This window comes from Ammospiza nelsoni, chromosome 20, assembly GCF_027579445.1.
Source record: "Ammospiza nelsoni isolate bAmmNel1 chromosome 20, bAmmNel1.pri, whole genome shotgun sequence".
In the NCBI taxonomy this organism is placed as follows: domain Eukaryota; kingdom Metazoa; phylum Chordata; class Aves; order Passeriformes; family Passerellidae; genus Ammospiza; species Ammospiza nelsoni.
In genome coordinates this window covers 5,930,944-5,949,537 of record NC_080652.1, presented here as the reverse complement: position 1 = coordinate 5,949,537, position 18,594 = coordinate 5,930,944, and the positions used below count along the sequence as shown (strand labels likewise).

Here is an 18,594-nt window from a genome sequence, read left to right as displayed (position 1 = left end):
AATTGAAGGGGAGGAGGAGAGTCAAAACTCTGGCATGTGATCCACACCTTCCAGAGAGCATTTCTGAAGCAGAGATGATGTAACCACGGCTCACCAGGCTCTCCCTGCTGGAGGTGAACCTTCACCTGGGCTGAGCTCCAGCTCTGACATCCCATGGCAAACCTAATACTTCTTTTGACAAAGCACCATGAGCAGAACAATCCTGCAAATGGTGGCTGGACAAAAATAAAACACATCACAGAGCCTGATGAGACCAGATCTCTGCTGCAGACTCACAGCTCTCCATCCACTGAGACTTCCTGATGCCAGACTGTGCATTGAGATGGAGGAAAAATGCTTACAGAAAGATTTAATTTCTATTGGGTGGCCCACTGAAGAGAGCTTTACAGCCAAATGATGATTTCTGACAAATCATTAGGCTAAAATGTTTAAAAAAATCCTGTAGAATAGAAACATAGCTTGACTCCACAGCTTGGACCAGGCTGGATTTGCAGGGCTGGAAGTTAGATAAAAGAAGTTTGATTTGACTTATAAAACTCAACAAGTGTGATCTGGAAGTCATTGATGGAGAATAAATGCAGAACACTAAGATGTAGAACTTTTACAGGCTCACTTTTCAGGCTGTATGTGGAATTTAAACCAGCTGCTGTTCACCAGCATGTCTCCAGTGCCTAATTTTTAATCACATAGAGGCAGCATGCCAAGTTTCCAGAATCTTTTTCCCAGAGCATCAATAGTGCTCATAACATCTCTGCCTACTGATGAGATCATGAAAAGACAGAACTATTGCTCACACCTTTCTGTGTTTGGCTGAGATGTCCTTCAGCTCCCTGGTACTGAAAATCTCTGTTAAATATTGCCTCTCCAAGCTCCATTGTTCTTTAGTCCAACACAGATGTTATAAAATATAAACCTATTCCTTTGTAAACAATCACACCAAAGCAATCCAAACCAGTTTTCCAGGAACTTCAGTCTTTAGGTAACACAAACCCTTGAACACAGAATGAGCTGGGATTTAAAACACCTTTTGGAAGGGTTTTGCTGCACATTGGGTTAGGACCCCTCCAGAGCCACATCTGTGCTCAATCCCAGGCAAAGGGAGAGGGTCCAGCTGCAGGGGGGAGCTCCCACTTGGGGGGAATTTGTGTGTGCAGGAGAAAAGCACAAAGCACAGGGGCCCTGGCACTGCAGGAGGCTCTGGGAGAGGTGAGGGTGTCCAGAGGGAAGCCATGAGATCAGACTGGGGGAGTTCAGAGGTCCCAGAAACTCTGGAGAGGGAAGGACAGAGGGAGGAGTTTCAGGAGGAGGAAGGCAGAGGGAGATGCTGGGTGCTGCCACTCATTCCTGCCACTGCCCAGACTCAGAGGAACTGCAAAATCCAGGGGAGAGAAATGAGAAAGCAAAGGAATTCAGAGCTGCTGCAGCTCTGCAGCAAGGATTCCACTGCCCTTGTCTGACACAGCAGTTTGTGCCTGGCACAGGCAGCGCTTAAGCAGGATCCTAATTTGGCAGTTTTTGAAATGGAGGAGCAGCAAGGATGGAGACACAGAGCAGGGTCTCTCTGGGCACAGGAAAAGGCTCAGCTGTGCAGCTGGAGAGCCCTAGGACAGCAGCAGGGAGGGAGGAATGGCTTCAGCTGCTGTCTGTTTGTCCAGAGCACGGTAAAAGAAAGCTGTCCTTCCCCAGGATGTCCTGTGGGATGGGAAGGTGAAAGCTCCTCACACCAGTTCATACTTACTTTCAGTCCTGGGGGGCCAGGTGAGCCAGGGTTTCCATGGGGGCCTGGGGGACCCTGAAACACACAACAAACACAAAACAGAGTGAAAAGGAGATGGTGGGATCTGCATGGATGCTGGAGCAGTGCTGTGCCAGGCTTACAGAGCCCTGGGGTGCCCTGGCAGGGGATGGTGGCACTGGGACCCTCCCTGGCACACACAGAGGGAAACTCAGCTGTGGGCTCCCAGCAGGCTCTGTGGATGTGTGTCTGTCACCACAGGACAGGTCGTGACACTGAGATAATTTGGGTAAACCAAACATTCCACGGGTCAGGGGGGTCCAGGCTCTGGGAGGAGCACAGCAGAAGGGGATGGAGGCAGGCAGAGGGGAGAGGAAGTGTGGGGGGGTGTTAACAGCTTGGGTTTTGCTCAGATTGAAGAGAACAGAAGTAATTACTACAGGAAAATAGCTCAGCTCTTTAGGGTGAACTCATTTTCCCTACAAGCCAACCAGATTTTTGCCTTTGGAGATTGGAAAGAAAATGGATAATCAGACAGAAAACCAGTAGGAATAGCAGTACATCCATGTAAACTCTTGAAAATCAACATTTCGCATAGTTAAATCTATATTTTTCCTTAGTTCTCACAAGGCAGTGACACTGCCAGAGTATCTACCTCAAATCACATACACCAGTATCTCCTTTTACATCATATTTTAAAAGCACCCTGCATATTTTCCAAGGCCTATTTAAGGAGTTATCTGGAATAAGCAGCTAAGAATAGTTTATGCCTGGGTTATACACAGCACAGAAGATCTGCTAACCTTTCAGGCAGGGTAATAACAATTCTAAGTCCTCTTGAACACATTCCTGGGAGATGAAACAACCTGAAAATTCAGCTCCAAGAATTCTGCCAAGAACGTGTGAGAGCTCTGCCCTGCCATGGGGAGGTCTTTACGTACCCTCAAGTTAGGGCAGCACAGGAAGGGGATAAAAAACCACTCAGGCACTTTCTCAGCAACCTGTAGGATTTCCAATGAGCATTTTGGGGCCAAAATCTTGAGGATCTGATTTCTAAGGAAAATCACTGCAGTTAAACATTTCACTGGCAGCCAAGTTCAGTGCCCTTACTGTCCCCTAAGAGCACATCAGAGCACTGATCTCTATTCAGTTTTATTTTTACTGCATTTTAATAGAAAATAATGCCTTTTAAAATTGCATCTTGTGGAACAGACAGTTGCTGAATGCTCAGTGCTATTTCACAACATGCTGCTCTGCTGCAAGAGGCTGTTTAATTAAAAGATCGAGACTGAACTTTTTAAGTGGCAGCTTTTACCCAAATTAACATCCCATTCTTAAATTCCTTCCAAATTTTCAGCCTGAACCCAAATAAATTTATTTCCCCATTCTTAATTTCCTTCTAAACTTTCACCTGAAATTCTTGTTCAGCACATCTGTGAATTTCCAGTGAAACTGAAAGAGCTTTAATTAAAATTAAAGTGTTTGAGTATCACCTTCTCATTTGAAAACCTATACAGCTGCTGGAGCCAGAGTACCTGGACACTGAGGAGTCTAAAATAAATTCATCTTCCCAAAACTGTGGAATCACCTGCCCACCTTAGTGGGTGGAACACTGAAACAGAGACTGAATGTGCTGCTTAAGGTAATTCAACAAGTCTGTGGTGGCAAAAATGCCTCAGCTCAAGTCTTTCCAGTCTCAAATATGTAGGATAATGAATAATAAGTGACAGAAATCAGGCCAGCAAAGTCTCTATAAAAGATGAGTTCCTAAAAAGCTTTTACACACAAGCAATAATCGAGGTAGCTCTGAATAGGGCCCATAAATCCAGCCTGCTGCTGGATTTGAGGAGGGAATTCAGCTGTAATTCAGCTTTGGAGTGAGCAGCTTGGCCCAGAGCCCACAGCAGAGCAATCATTTGGAGTTTGTGCTCCAGCAGAGCCCAGGGCAGGCTCAGAGCAGTGTCAGGGAGCAGCTCCGTGTGCTGTGACCCCCAGGTGAAAGTGATGGATCCCAGAGGGAAACCTGGATTGGGGGAAGCTCAGCTGCCAATCCAGAGCTGCTGGATAAGAGAATAATCACACACCCAGCAAAATCTGGGGCAGGTTCTTTCAGAGCAAACAAAGCACAGCAACAAAATCCTAATGTCACCATCAAAGAAAAATCTCTTTGCCCAGGATTCTTCACCTGGGAAGCTGAGAAGCCTCAGAGAAAAAGGAAAACAATAATTATCTGATTGCTTCTCCTATGTTTTGCTGCATTAGAATATGTTTGGAGGTTTTTTTACCAACAGGTGATGGTTTCATTGGTTTCATGTGAATTGTTTTCACTCTTTGGCCAATCAAGGCCAAGCTGTGTCAAGGCTCTAGAAAGAGTCACAAGTTTTCATTATTATCTTTTTAGCCCTCTGTAAGTATCCTTTCTGTATTCTTTAGTATAGTTTAGTATAGTATATATTAGTATAGTATATATTAGTATATATATATAGTATATATATATATAGTGTATATATATATACTATATATTTCTTTAATATAATATAGATCATAAAATAATAAATTAGCCTTCTAAGAACATGGAGTCAGATTCATCATTCCTTCCTTCGTCTGGAAGCCCTGCAAATACAAAATCCTAAAAAGCCTCAAGCAGAAGGAGGGGAGAGAGGAGGAAGAATCCAGTCACAGTTTCTAGTGATTAAAAGTGTGATTATGAAAACAGAGACTCTTGAGATAAAACAGAGCCCTCAGCACTGAGTTCAATGAGTCTGACAGAGTGCATCCAGTGTAATCCAGGCAAAGGAAGGTCAGAGACTCATCCTGTCCCTAAAGACTGATGTGGTTTTTTCCTAGTGGAATTGGCCACATCCTGGTGATGAGATGATACTGGGAAATCCAGTCTGGCATGAAGAAAACTGCTGTGACCAGTCCTGGGGCTTGTGTTAGACATCTGAAACTGCTCTGGCAGCTGTGGAGAGAAAAGGGTGTAGTCTGCCAGCAGTCCCAAAAATTGTGAAAAATAATTGATCGTGATGTGTTCCAACATGGTGAGTCCTGAATTTGGGATTCCACCCACATTCTTGGCAGAGGAGGAAGATGCTGTGTGGCACAGTTAGATGGGCTGGGTAACAAAAGGTGCAGGAGAGCAGCTGCCTCAGGAGCTGTCAGCAACACTTAATTGCTCTATTGCATTAATTAACTCAATTTACCACTCCCACCTAGAAATTTGGATTCTCCCAAATATATTTATCATCAATACATCAGTTTTGCTCCTCTTATCTACACAAGAGTAGGACAGTGCTGAGACCACTAAATGAAAAAAATATCAATGCATGTGTCACATTTGCTCATTTCCCCAGCCACTTCAGCTTCCTCTATCTGCTGAAACAATCCAACCTTGCATCTGGAAGCTTCCAAGCCTTGTACCAGAAACTGCATGGAAAATGTGACATGGGACAGCAGCAGCCCCAGGCTGCTCCGTGGCACGGAGACAGAACAATCCCTGAATTTGTGTTCTCCAAGGCAGGAGGGGTTTCCCTTCTCCCTGGAATGCCTTCTGTGTGAATGATGCTGCTTGAGAAGGACCCTGAGCCACCCAGCAAGGCTTGGGGGTGCCTGGAGATGGGACCCAGCTCACAGAAGCCCTTTTATGCCTCGTGGTTCCCAGCCCACAAAAATTAACAAAAGTGTAACTGTGCATAGCTCCCCCCAAACCCTCCAGCATTCACAAGGAAGGGGAAAAAAAATCCTCCCAGCTCCTGCTAAATGCTAAAGAGCTCCAGTCAGAGGAATGACCACTCATTAAGTCTTGGGGTTTCACTGTGTAAAGCAACTTTTTCTGCTTCTGACCTACAGATCCCACTGTGACCTCTGGCTTGCTGAAAAAGAGCTAAATATTTGAAGAGAAGCCAAGCAAACTGTTTCTTTAAACACTTTTCAGAAACTGGAAAATCTTCCTAATGGCATGAGGATGCTGGGGAATCTCCCCAGCTGACTGAGCTGCTTGTTTCAGGAGGGAAGCCCTGCATTTTGAAGCAAAGGGAGATTTTTTCCAAGCACAGACCAAATGTAACAGGGACATGCTACACTGGGACCTCTTAGTCTTTCAAGCTGCTGTGGTTCACAGGAGGATGGCAAATGCATCCTGAAGCATCAGGGAGTGCAGGTGTGTTTCCTTCACCCAAACCCATTTGAATTTCTGAGTTTCTGTGTCTCAGAGTTTAAATAAACCAAGAGCAATTACTCAATAAAGCATGTCAAGGCTTTCTATTGCTGATTCTGCCTCTGACCTGTAGTGTGGACAGGGATGAAACACTTCTTGTACCTGTGTTTGCTCACCTGTTGGAGTAGGGAGTGACTACCAGTGGGACCTGGATTATTAAAGTGAATTCCTGAATTATTTAAGTGTTTTGGAAACTCTGCTGCTCTTTTCTTGCTGTCCTGGGGGCTGAGCAAACAACCAAGGCCAGGTTGGACAGGGCTTGGAGCAGCCTGGTCTAATTGAAGGTTCCCTGCCCATGGTGTCAGGTTGGAACAAGATTATCTTTAGGGTCCCTTTCAGCCCAAACCATGCCATGAGCTGCACTCCTGCGTGGCATGTGCCTCAGAATTGCTGTTTCCTTCATGCAGAGGCAAACCAGGTAAGTGGGATTTGCACAGCCTCATCTGGAGGGCAGGGTTTGAGACCAAGTGTCACTCACAGCTCTTTTCTGCAGACCTGCCCAAACTGTGGGTACTTTGCTGGTCAAACCACACCAGTGGAACGAGTCCCAGCTTGTGGTGGATGCAGATGTGCTGCTCAATGCAGATGTGCTGTGCAAAGCCCCTCATGCAGACAGCGCTGGGTGAAGCTCCCAGAGCCTGCAGGGAGGCAGGAACAAGCTGCAGTGCTGAAGGAATGATTGCTCCAGTGGGAGCCCTTTGCTGACAGCTCCTTGCAGAGCTTGCTGGCACATCCCTAAGAGAAAATCCCAGCCCCAGCCTCTGCCTCCCTGGGAGACCCTGATTTTTGGAGAAATGCAAAAAGCTCAGCACTAATGGCTTGCACAGAACTGGGGGTGTCACTCAGTGCCACCACTCCAACTTTCCACCATGGAAAAGGTGTCCTGTGACCTGCCTGGCATTTCATATCATATAAAGCTGGGGAAATCCTTCATTGGTAACACTGCCATTCCCTCAGATCTTACACAGACACCTGATCAGGCACACAGCACATTTATCCAAGAATAAACAGTGTGGACAGACCTTTTGTCTCAAATTCCTCAATGAAAGCAGACATGAAAGCTCATCCTAGCTGGATAGAGACAGAGAAACCCTTCCTGGAGAGCACACATGGCAGTACAGCAATATCTCTACAGACTGGAGAGCTCCTGAAATTGTGCTAGTCACTCCTGGGATAGTGTTATTAACCATTCCTGGGATAGTGTTCTTAGCCATTCCCATTGCAATTTTTAACTCATTTCTCCTGGAGTCCCTCAGGAAATAATGAGAAGAAGAAACACCCAGTTTTCACTTGTTATGAAAATGAAAATTTGCTTTCATAGCTGCAGAGAGAAAGCACAGGAATAGCCTGAATCTGTCTCAGTGAGCCCCTGCTGCTGGAGTCATAGGGTGTACAATTAATTCCATGCTCCTGGAATGGGGGTTGGCTTTTAAAAATGGAGAAACTAATTTTCAACAAGACTACCACACTATCCACTCTGCTACCCTGCCTTGGATTGCTCTTGAATGCTGAGCTATGTCCCAATCAGAACCTTTTCCATGCTGTCACAGAGGCTGGGGTGTGTTTTGGCAAAGCAGGTGGCATTACCTACATGGAAGACCCACCCTCAGACTGCACAGGCAGGTCTGGTGATGCTCATCTGCTGAAACCAGGACACAGATCCATGGGAGCAGCCAGATTTCCTTACAGACCCACCACAGTCTCAGTCTCAAGGCAAAGGCTGGCCAGAGATTTCATTTTACGCTGATCAATGTGGGGGGAACAAAGGGAGGAGACAATATGGGGTGGAAATTCTGCACTACACATCAGCATGAGGCAAATTCACACTACAAAAGTAACAAGTCAAATGGTGCTACTGGATTTTCAAATGTGCCAGGCAGCTGTATAAGCATTAATAACACTGAAATTATACAGAAGTTACCATAAGGGCAATAATATCATGTATTAGGCCAAAAATTGCATTGGGGACAGAAAGATCCCTCCTTTCCTCTGCATCCAGCACTGCCTGCAATGTTCACCTCTCCTCTGGAGCTCCAAACTTGGGCTGTAGCCTGATGGGACACTCATGGCTTATCCATGGGCTGGTGCAGGAATTCTGCAGCTGCTTTTTTGGAGGATCAGGTTAGGAGAGGTAGAACATGACCCCTGCAATGTTGCACGTTTATTTTTAAGTTTTTCAAGCACAACAAAAGCAAAAGATGCAAGAATTCCCCTAAGCCTATCTTAGTTCCTGGCAGCTTCACTTTCCAATGAAATCCCTAAATCCCAAAGAGACACAAGAAAAAATTACCAGGAGAAACACTTCCCAAAGTCCAAACAATTGAGGCACAGAGCAGTCCTGTCTCCAGTGCTCCAGGCCAGACATTCACAGAGTGACCCTTGTGCCCCCTCCCAAAATTAGCACAGCCTCTCTGAAGGGGCCTGAGCCAAGCCAGGCTCAGCTGTGCTGAGCACTTCCTAACTGGGAACTCTTTCCTGGACCAATTCTCAGCACCTCTGGCAGGGACTGGGCTCAGAAACCTCTGTTGCTTATTGTCTTCCAGAGGATCATCTTAAATATAGGATGGAGCCACAGCTGGGGAATAACAGACAACTGTGACACAGCCTCCATGGTGCTATTTCCTTCAGAAGAAGCTCAAGTGGAATTGGGCTGTGGAGCTGAAATTTGGTCACTCATACAGCAGGCAGGGGATGCAGCTGGGGGCTCCAGAGTTGCAGTTTAGTTTGAAAACCAAAGGATTGCCAGGAGTAATAGCAAACTCCCCTCATAAGCAATGAGCTGGGGTAGGAAACAACTTCCAGCTTTAATGGGGATGCCAAGAAATGCAAACTTTGGGCAATCACTGAGGTGGGAGCAGCTTGGGCACTTGTGACAGAAGATATCAGGGCTGATGCTTCACTAAAAACAGATTGTCCCATCCATAAACATGAGCCTGGTGCTGCCTAACCCCCTCGCTTACAGCCCAAATCAGCTTTTGATTCCCACAGGCCCAGGCTCAGGGCTCCTGCATTTCACTGCTGGAGAAAGGAGATGAGTTTGTTTTTGCTGGTCACTGTGAGATCTCACAGGAGTGTAACAAGTGTCCTGGGGGAGTGCCTGAGAGCCTCCCAGCTCAGCCTCCTGCCTGCTCTTTAAAGACATTACACGGGGCCTGAGGCTCAGCCAAGGATGTGTGAGGAAATCTCCCTCTGCTGCCAGGCCAGGATGCTGCCTGCATCGCAGATCCAAATATTCCCTTCCTCCAGCCTCAGACACTCACACCTCTGGATTCCCAGCCCACAGCAGTGCTGAGGGAAGGGGATCCATGGCTGCACCCTGTGGACAGCCCTGTGCTCCCAGGAAAGCAGCCCCAAGCTGCCAGGAGAGCAGCGCCAGCACTGCTCCGTATCCAGGTCAGGCACTCTGCCCAGCCCTGGGAGAGCTGGGCCAGAGCAGGAGGCTTTTCTGCTTTTCTCACAGCTAGCTGCAGCACTCAGCTCCAGATGTTTCCTCAGCACAGCACTCAGTGTTCAAAGATCTGCAGCAGAATTTCGTTTTGGGGAGGAAGAAATTCTGTGAGAGCCATTGCGAATTCCTGAGCTGATAAGGCATTCTGCTTTAGAGCTTGAAAAGGAGTCAGAGAGCAGCTCTGGGGAACAAAAACCACTCATCTCTGGGTGTGCTGAGTCCTTGGTCCTGTACCTTGGTCCCACCAATGAAGGACCTTGAACTAAACAATTCATGCAGCTGGGGAGAGGGAAGGGGAGCACAGAAAGCAGCCAAAGCTAATATTCAGCTAATATTCAGCTTGCAAGAAAGAACAGATACTGGAAACAAAATGAGACAGACAGATCTCATTCTCCTGACAGCCATTTGGAAACATCCATCCTCAGCCTTTGCTGATGCCAAACCTTAGCTCAAGGAGGCTGCAAATCACCAGTGTGGAAACCTCCAGCAGGGAATGAGAGAGAAGGAGACCAGAGCTCAACAGAGAGGCTCCTGAAGAAATCATCACTCAGCCACAGGAGCTACAGCAGCCCTTGGAACAACAGGACAGGCAGATTCAAATACAAATAGAAGGAAATTTTAAAGCACTTACTCGAGAACCTCTCTTGCCAGGGGGTCCTGGCAAGCCTGGCAGACCTGGTGGGCCCTAGAAAAACAAAAAAATAAAAACAGGTATTAGTGATGTTCTGTAACAGAATGGTGCTCCTGACAGTGCTTCACAAAGAGAGAGACCCATAACACAACCATTTGGAGAAGACCTGTGGAGAAGGGCCAATTACAGCATCACAGCCAAAACTTCCTTCAACTTATGCTATTGCTATAAAGGGATAAAAATGCACAAAAACATCTGCAGGAGCACGTATTTCCAGAGAGCAGAGACAGAGCATCCCCATCTTCCTGCTGCAGCCTGCATTCCCAGGATCACAGCTGTGCCTCGTGCTTCCCCTCTCCTGGACCTGTGCTGTGTCCCAGCTTTGGATTTTCCTGCTCTGTGTTAGCACCTTGGCAAGGGGAGCACATTGTGTGTTCTGATCTCTGTCAGATGGACACGTGTAGCTCTTGGTGTTGGAGGTTCCTACATGAGTTACAACAAAATCTGTGATCATGTGCAACCCCAGCACTTCATATTTCAGAGCAGCAGGTTATAAAATGTAATAAAATTGGTGTCAATGTTGGAAATTCTTAAATATGGTTCTGTAGCAAAGGAAAGGTCAGGGCATACACGTCAGAGTAGTGGGGGCTCTTGTAAGAGGGAGGAACAAAGTGGAGATATCAGGAGCCCAGCTGTGCACTGATCTGAAACAGGTTAGGAAAAAATACTTAACCAACGAGGTTTGAATTTGTCCATCTACTTATTCTTTTATTTTCCAATGGGCTGGAGAATTCAGATTTCTGGAGAGCCATCTGCAACTCCTAATAACTTCTCAAAACTTCTTTTCCCCCAAGCCAAACATGTTGACAAGAATAACTGCTAATTAAAGAGTCTCCCAGAGGATTTATATTCTGGTAGCTTGCTACAAAAGACAAGTTTCCATTGCATTCAGTGGAGACACATCCAGAGCAGCCAGTGAGGGGTGTTTGGAGGGCAGCCTGAGCTCCCTGCCTGCATGGCAGGAACAGCATTCCACAGGGATGAAGGTGCAGGGCATGGAGCAATGCAGGATGATCCCCATGGCCACATTCTGGCCTTGCTCCCTTCCCACTGGGCATCCCTGTGGGATCTCCTCCCTGCCAGGCTGGCCCTGCTGCTCAGAGCTGCTCAGGCTGGTGCTGCCATGAGCAGGAGCCAAAAAGCTCAAGATCTTTAGTGTAGCACCCAGGAATCACCAAGGGCATGATTCAGTAAGGAAAAATCAACCCAGGAGATCCCTACCCCAAATCTCATGCCCAGGAAAAGATTTTGGAAAGAGAAAACTTGCCTCAACCGTACAGGTAACCAATGGATAAATATTCCCCTGATATTACCAGCCCTCCCACATATAAACAGCACATTAAGTTGTATAAAAGTCCATTATCTAAAGTCTTATCTGTCTATTTAAACAGCCAAACTTGGCACAGTAGAAAAAAAAATTCAATGAAGGCATAAGCAAAACCCAGTGTCTTCTGTGCTATTAATTTATCAGCACAACAAATAAATAGCAACTTTTTATCCCTGTAGTGAAGATAACAAGGAAATGTTTGTTTTAAAGGAGATTACACAGCACAGAAGAGCTGATGTCCCTCAGTGTGACACAGGGATGGATTCTGTCACCACATGAGCCACAGGTAATGTCCTTTAGTGTGACACAGGGATGGAATTCTGTCACCACGTGAGCCCCTGCTGCTGCCCAGCCCTGCCTGCCCTGGACATGTCCCATCTCCAGAGTGTGGGACACTTCATCTGACCCCTCTGCCAGCTGCTGGCTAACACAGTATTAGTGCTCTTTGTATTAACAACCCTCATTGATACAGCTGACCCTGATTTTAGCAATATCCCAGTGTTTTAACCTGCCATTGTGCCAGCTCAGGGCCCCGTGCATAATGCAATTATACAGCTGTGCAAATAGACACGTAATTGTAGGGGTTTTTTTAAGCCTCATGTATAATTGTGCTCCAGAATCCCAGATTTTATTAAAAATATCCCCCTGCCATTTTAGTTGGGATGATAACTATCAAACCATGAATCCAGTGCAACTGAGGCAGCAGCAGGTTTAATAAGAGTTTATCAGAGATTAATCCAAGTCCTTGATCTCTCCTCCACCAAAACCCATCCCCATTTACACCCTTAGAGGAGGTAAAAGAGGAGAGGCAACTGTCTGAGCATGGCATTCCCCCTGTACCAGAATTGAGGTGACCTTTTCCACCTTCCTGCTAACAATAGCTGCAATTGTACTTGGCTGCTTGAGCAAAAACCTTCTCCAAAGTGTGAGCTGCTCAGAACAGACTGAAACTAACACAAAAATAAGGAGAGAGTTAACACCAGCACTGGAGTGGGAATACAGAGGTAAGAGAAAGGCTGGAAAAGCTGGAAAAGCACAGAGCAGACACTGCACAGAGCATCCAACCATCAAACCCTTCCTCTGCTGCTGGATGGGGCCTTTCTGCACAGCTAAGAATATTTCATTGGTTATTTTAGTAGAATTCACAAAGCCTGAAGTGCAGACACCACACAGCTCAGGAGTCCCTGCCATGGTTCTTTGATCTGCCATCCCTCCAGACTCATTTTTTCCTTGCTGAGGAGTAAGAGGGATAAGGGGAAGGTGGGATGGGTGGCTCAAAGGTGCCAGGCACTACAGTGACTGCAGAAGGAAAGGATGTGACCACTTAAATTGAAGCCAGTGCAGGTGGAAAAGGAGTGGGACAGGATGGGCACAGGCAGTGCTGAGAAGTGACACCCTGTGAGGCCACTTTGTATTTATTTGTCACATTTCTCAGTTCCTTGGTGGCTGGCTTGGATGGGAAATGGGCTGTGCCCTGCTGGTGCCTCCTTTCCTCTCTGCCTCTCAATCCCCCAGCCCATGCTCTCAGACAAGAGGCTCAGGGACAAGAGCCCTACATGTCACAGCTGGGGAGAGAATGCTGAAATTCACTCAAGGAAAATGTGCATCCAGAGGGGAAGGGCTGGGTGAGGGCCCAGCTTCTTACAAATGATGGATGCAGTCAGCAGATGCCTATCAGTGAGCCTGCACACACAGCTCAGGTCACACAGAGCCTTTGGGGACCTCTGCACTGTCCCTTAGGGCACCCCTGGGGAATTTCAGCAGGAGCAGAGGGCAGTGCTCCAAGGACAGCAGGATTTCTGCTGCTGGCAGTGGGGTGAGGATATCAGTGAGCTGACCTGACCCAGCTCAGATCAGAGCCTTTGGGGACCTCTGCACTGTCCCTTTAATGCATCCCTGGGGAGTTTCATCAGGAGCAGAGGGCAGTGCTCCAAGGGCAGCAGGATTTCTGCTGTTGGCAGTGGGATGAGGGTATCAGTGCTCTGTCCTGCCCTCCCATCACAGGGATGGAGCCTCCTGTGGGGAGCTCCTGCCCCTGGCACTGCAGCTCTTGTCTCTCTGGCTCCTTGCCTGCTCCTTCTGCAGAGGGATGCCAGAGAACACCCACCCTGTTATCACACAAAGCAAAGCAGAGATCAAGGGGAAACTCAGCAGCAGCAACAGATTCTCTCTCTCTTCTCAAGCCAAACAGCTGAGCTGTTAACCAGCCTGAACAGCTCCTGAAGCAGCTCAGGGCAGCCACAATAAAGTTTAACCCTTCTCAGTTTCCCACGGTAGCATTAGCAGTGACGAGCGACCCTACCAAATGATTACGGGATTTATTCTAAGCTGCTGCTGGGAAACTTGCTGCTGCAAAAGGGACTTTTTTTTTTTTTTTTTTTTTTTTTTAATCTTAGCTCTCTGAGCTTCAAATTGCAAATGGAAAATTAAACATGCTTGTCTGAAAGGAAAATACATGGGACCCTGAGGATAAGGGAAATCTTGCCATTTCCTCTTGCTGTTAATTTATACCTCTGCCTCTCCCACAGTGTGAGCCCCCTCACTGCTTCCTCTGCCCACAGCAGTGCTGCAGGGAGCAAGGTGCCTTCTGAGCTCCAAACTCAGCAAGGCCAAACCTGCTGTTGAATTAGAGCCCACTGAGTACAAGAATTAGTGCTGGAAATTGGGAAATGACTGCTGAATCAACTTGGTCAGATAGCAAAGGATTCCTGTAATGGTTTCCCCAGGGGTGAGTTCTCAGCCTGGCAGCAAAGAGCTGAGATTTCCCAGGAAACTATTACAGCTCATACTCCAGTGCACACTGACAGATGGACAAATTTACTTTAGGGTATTCCCAATGTATTTCTGTCCAGCCGCTGGTGGCACAGTTCTCCTGTGTCCCAGAAAATTCAGTTTCAGAAGTGCAAAACGCTGCTGGGACTGAGGAGAGAAGAGAGAACATTCCTCTTTCTCAGCTGTAGTAAAAGTCAACTTAAAAAGGAGTTCAGAAAACACACCAAAAGCTTCTCCCCACATTGGCACCATGTTCTGAGCAGGGAGTGACATTCCCCCTGCAGATAAAGGACCTGAACTGTTTTCTTCCAAGAAGAAAAGAAATATTCCTACAGGAAAGATGGCCACAGCCACAAACCTACCCTTTAGCCCTGTATGTCTGGGAAGCACCAGCACAGACAAGCACTGGAATTCAAAATTCCCAGCTTAGGAGAAGAGGAGGAGAAAACCCCTCATTTTCAACAGCCTGGCAACCTCTCCTCACCTCTCTCATTGCCCGGCTTCAAAAACTGCCTAAAACAAAGCTAGAATTTTAGGGGGGAAAACTCCCAGCACTTTGGTTACTTTCTTCTCCAAGGCAGGCTTATCGTATTAAAATTTGGACATGTCTGGGTTTCAACCAGTGTAAAAACAAAAACCCTCATAATTCTGGCAGGAGCTGGGCTGCTGGTGCAGAGCCAGCCTTGTAACACGATTTCCTCACCAGGCACAGATGTTTGCTCTGGGTCTGTGCAACACCTATCACACAAAGGTCCTTGTCCACAACTGGGCTCCTCACAGGGCAGCAGCACAATGCACAACAAAATATGAGAGTTCCAGCTTGATGAAAGGCACTTTTCTATGGAGACATTTCAGGAACAGGCTCTGCAGGGCACTGGAGTGATCCCAGACCTTGGAAGGCAGCCTGAAAGGCTGGGAAGGAATACAGGGATCACCTACTCTACTACTCACTTTCTATTTTTAAAAATTTATAAAAATACTTGTATATATTTGTACAGTCCTAGATCCTTTGCAGCACATTTATCTCAAACCCACTATCAACTATCTCTCTTCAAAATTAACTTTATTTTACACAAACAGACCTCTCTGATGCTTGGTCATTTGCCTGCAAGATTTCCCTTCTGGGATATTTCCGGTTAAATCACCAAAAAAATTTGATCCAGTTATGTGAGCAAGGATAAAACTTTCCTCATGCATTATACAAAGCATGCAGTCTCTCTTTTTTTATTATTAATATGACTCATTCATTAATAGATATTGAAACACGTTGTGTGTTCCTTAATTTATCACGGGCTGGCAGCTCAAACATCCTTTTCTGGTGTGAGGAGGACTGGAAATAGGCACTTCATATATTTTATCTGTGTTTCCAGTCACCTCTCTCCCCTGCCCACTGATTGAATTGGCTGGGATTGTTTCTTTAGGGAAGGAGCTGTGCTCCAAGACAAACTGCTCGTGCAGAGGATGGCAGCTGGAGCAGTCTAGACTGGGGACCTTGGAAACACATGTGCCTTGCAGAGAGGGAGACAGAAGGGGAGGGAGAGGGAGCAGCCTGCCAGGCACCCCCACTGCCTCCAGCCTGGCCATGCAGCTGGAACTGAGGGGGTGAGCCCCCCTGGCCTCTGGCTGGGGTTTTGGGGTGTCCTTCAAAAGCACTCCCTGCTCCTCTTCTGTTACTCAGCACTTCCACAGCCTGCACATTCAGCATCAGGGGTGGTTTTCTGGCTCTAAAAATAACCCTTAGGGCTTGTCAAGAGGCTTGGCTGTAGGGACAGAATTGCAGCTTTGTATAGGAGGAGAAAGATCTGACTTGGGGTACACTGTGCTAGACCCCAACCATGCCAGGGAAGGGGTTTAGCACAGCTTCACCTGGCAGGTGGTGCTGGTGGTAGGGGAGAGGCTACAGCAACCCCCCAAAATCTCCCTGCCAAACCTGCTGCTGGTCTAGGCAAGCAAATGACACCCCATCCACTGGAGGATTCAAATACCCACCACATCACAGTGCAAGAGTTTGACATGCTCACAACAGATACTATTTTCCAGTAAGAATTTTTGTTTGGAGGGGGGTTTTAGGCTACTTCCAGCCACGTGCTGGGGTCATGCTGCAGGGCCTGGAGCTCTGGAGCAAGGCTGGCTGGGATGCTTTGGGCAGTGGGGATGATCCAGAGGGACTTTTGCCAGCTGCTGAGTCAGTGCTGCGTTACTAACTTCGCACGATATCTGGGTGTTCCTTTTGTTATTCCTCCCCTCCAAAGAAACCATAGAGCTGAGATCCCAAATGCTTGTGGTTATTAATGGTTCCCAAGAAGTTTTTCTTTTTTAAGAACATATTGCCCTCCCTCCTCTAGCTGCTAGCAAACCCAATTCTCCTGAAGAATTAATGCTCTGCCTGAGTTGCATGTGGGATGCAGTGTCTCCATTTTGCACAGTATCCTAGTGGTCCTTCAAGACAGATTAATACATGGAGGGTGCTGAATTTTATTCCTAAATAAATCCTTTCAGTCCTTTGCTCACACTCCTCTTACCATCAAACCCTTCCTCTATTGTTGGATGGGGCCTTTCTGCACAGCTAAGAATATTTCATTGGTTATTTTAGTAGAATTCACAAAACCTTAAGGGCCTGAGTCATTAGTACCTCACAACCTCACACCATGGCTGCCATTGGGATGATCAGGATGAACAACAGTTCTTTTTCTCTAGGTGGAAGGGTTCTGTGGCTGCCACTCTGCCCAGAAACCACAGCCAAGGTGGCCCCAATTCTTGCTGAACAGGCAGAAAACAGTTTCCCCCACACCTCCCTCCTCAGGGTGACAATCTTCTTGAAGAGACCTTGTATCAGGCAGCAACTGGGAAAACTAATTAATCACCTTGTCCTTCCCTCTGTGCAGACAGCAGATGACATTCCCAGCCCATTCCCTGGTCTGGCCAGGCTGGGATATCACTGACCTCATCAGGAACGGCAGCACGAGGATGGCGCCAGGTAATTACTCAGGCACAGAACATTTATCAGCACTTTGCCCTCAAACATGCTCATCTGGCCATGGACGTGCTGCATTAATTTCTCAACATGTCATCCCCATTCTGATATTTTTTCCTCTTTCCCTTCCCACGTCAGAGACATCCAAGGAAGCGTGGTACAGAGATCTCTGAGTGACTCACAGGAGCTGCTGAGCTCCGTGCGGCAGCCAGCTCCAGCCAAGCCATAACCTTTCCCTCCCCAAGCCCTGATTTTGTTTCCAGCAGTCAAAGAGAATAAGGCCAGACAGAGCCTCAGAAAGTTCTCCTTTCCCTCGGTTCAGGACTCCAGTTGTTCTCAGACAGGATGGAAAAACCCTGCCATCCCTTCCCTCAGCCCTTCACAGCCTGAATCCATTTCTTTGCTATGATTCACAAGCCTGAGAGAGATTTTCCACTCCAGTTCAATAATAAGCTCTTTACATTGCAGGGGCTTAGAGCTTGGTCACCCTCATGACACTTGAAGAGCAAGGAGGTGGCAGAGGTCAGGATTGTGGTGGGCTTGGAGCAAGCATCCAGATTCACCCCTTAAAGCTAAGTGGTGTTTTAAGGGAAATGCACAACTGCTGGATTTCTTCTCTTGGAAATACGCCTGAAATGACTCTCCACAAAACACAGAAGCCTGCACAAAGATCAAATTGCTGGAGCTTGTTCTGTCTACTCAGGGATCTAGCAAAACTCCTCCAAGCAGCAAGACTCCATCAGGGATGGGTGCCTGCTGCCCACTCTCAACCCCTGCCCAGGATCACCTTCACCTCTCCCAGAGAACAAAACACCAGCCTGGGAACAAAACACCACCCTGGGTGACTCCATAGCCAAAGAACAGGGCAGAAATCACCACCCAGCTTTGAGATGGGACAGGAGGAAACACAAACTGCTCATCTCCCACTGAGGACCTGGGGAGACCCAACCATTCCACTTTAGGTGTTACTTGCACCAAGGAGCAGCTCTGCAGAGACAAGTGCTGGTCATTCCTTACACCAGCCTCAATATTTCCATTGCAAACTCTTCTTTCACTATTTTAAGAAGTCAGCTATAAAAATTCCCTCTAGGCTGGATCTTGGCAACCAAAGGCTCTGTCTGGGAGAAACTTATTTTACATGTACAACCCCCCTCTCCTATTGACAGTTTGGGTTGGAACACCAAATCCTCCTAAAAGTTGGCCAGTTTAAAGATCATGTTTGCATTCTCAAATTTGGAATAAAAAGAGAAGAACAGCCAGGAGATAATTAGTGGGGCCTGAGTGCTTTCAGCATTACAAAATGTGTGTATGCTTTTATAATGGCCAATATATACAACCTGAAAGGAGTTATTTTTTATGTAATGCAGTAGTTAAATTTATAAAGGAAACTTTTTGCATGTTTTAAGTGCAGGCTATGAGAAATAAAAACCA

The 18,594-nt window shown here is 47.0% G+C and overlaps 1 protein-coding gene across 1 annotated transcript in view; it reads right to left on the bottom strand.

Annotated features, from left to right (window-relative positions):
* Positions 1-18,594, bottom strand: part of COL27A1 (collagen type XXVII alpha 1 chain) — a 145,591-nt gene that overhangs the window by 112,124 nt on the left and 14,873 nt on the right. Inside the window, exons 4-5 of the mRNA XM_059486610.1 lie at positions 10,031-10,084; positions 1,739-1,792 (exon numbers count right to left, since the gene is read on the bottom strand). Of these exons, the coding sequence (XP_059342593.1) occupies positions 1,739-1,792; positions 10,031-10,084 (108 nt within the window). The remainder of the gene's footprint in view (positions 1-1,738; positions 1,793-10,030; positions 10,085-18,594) is intronic.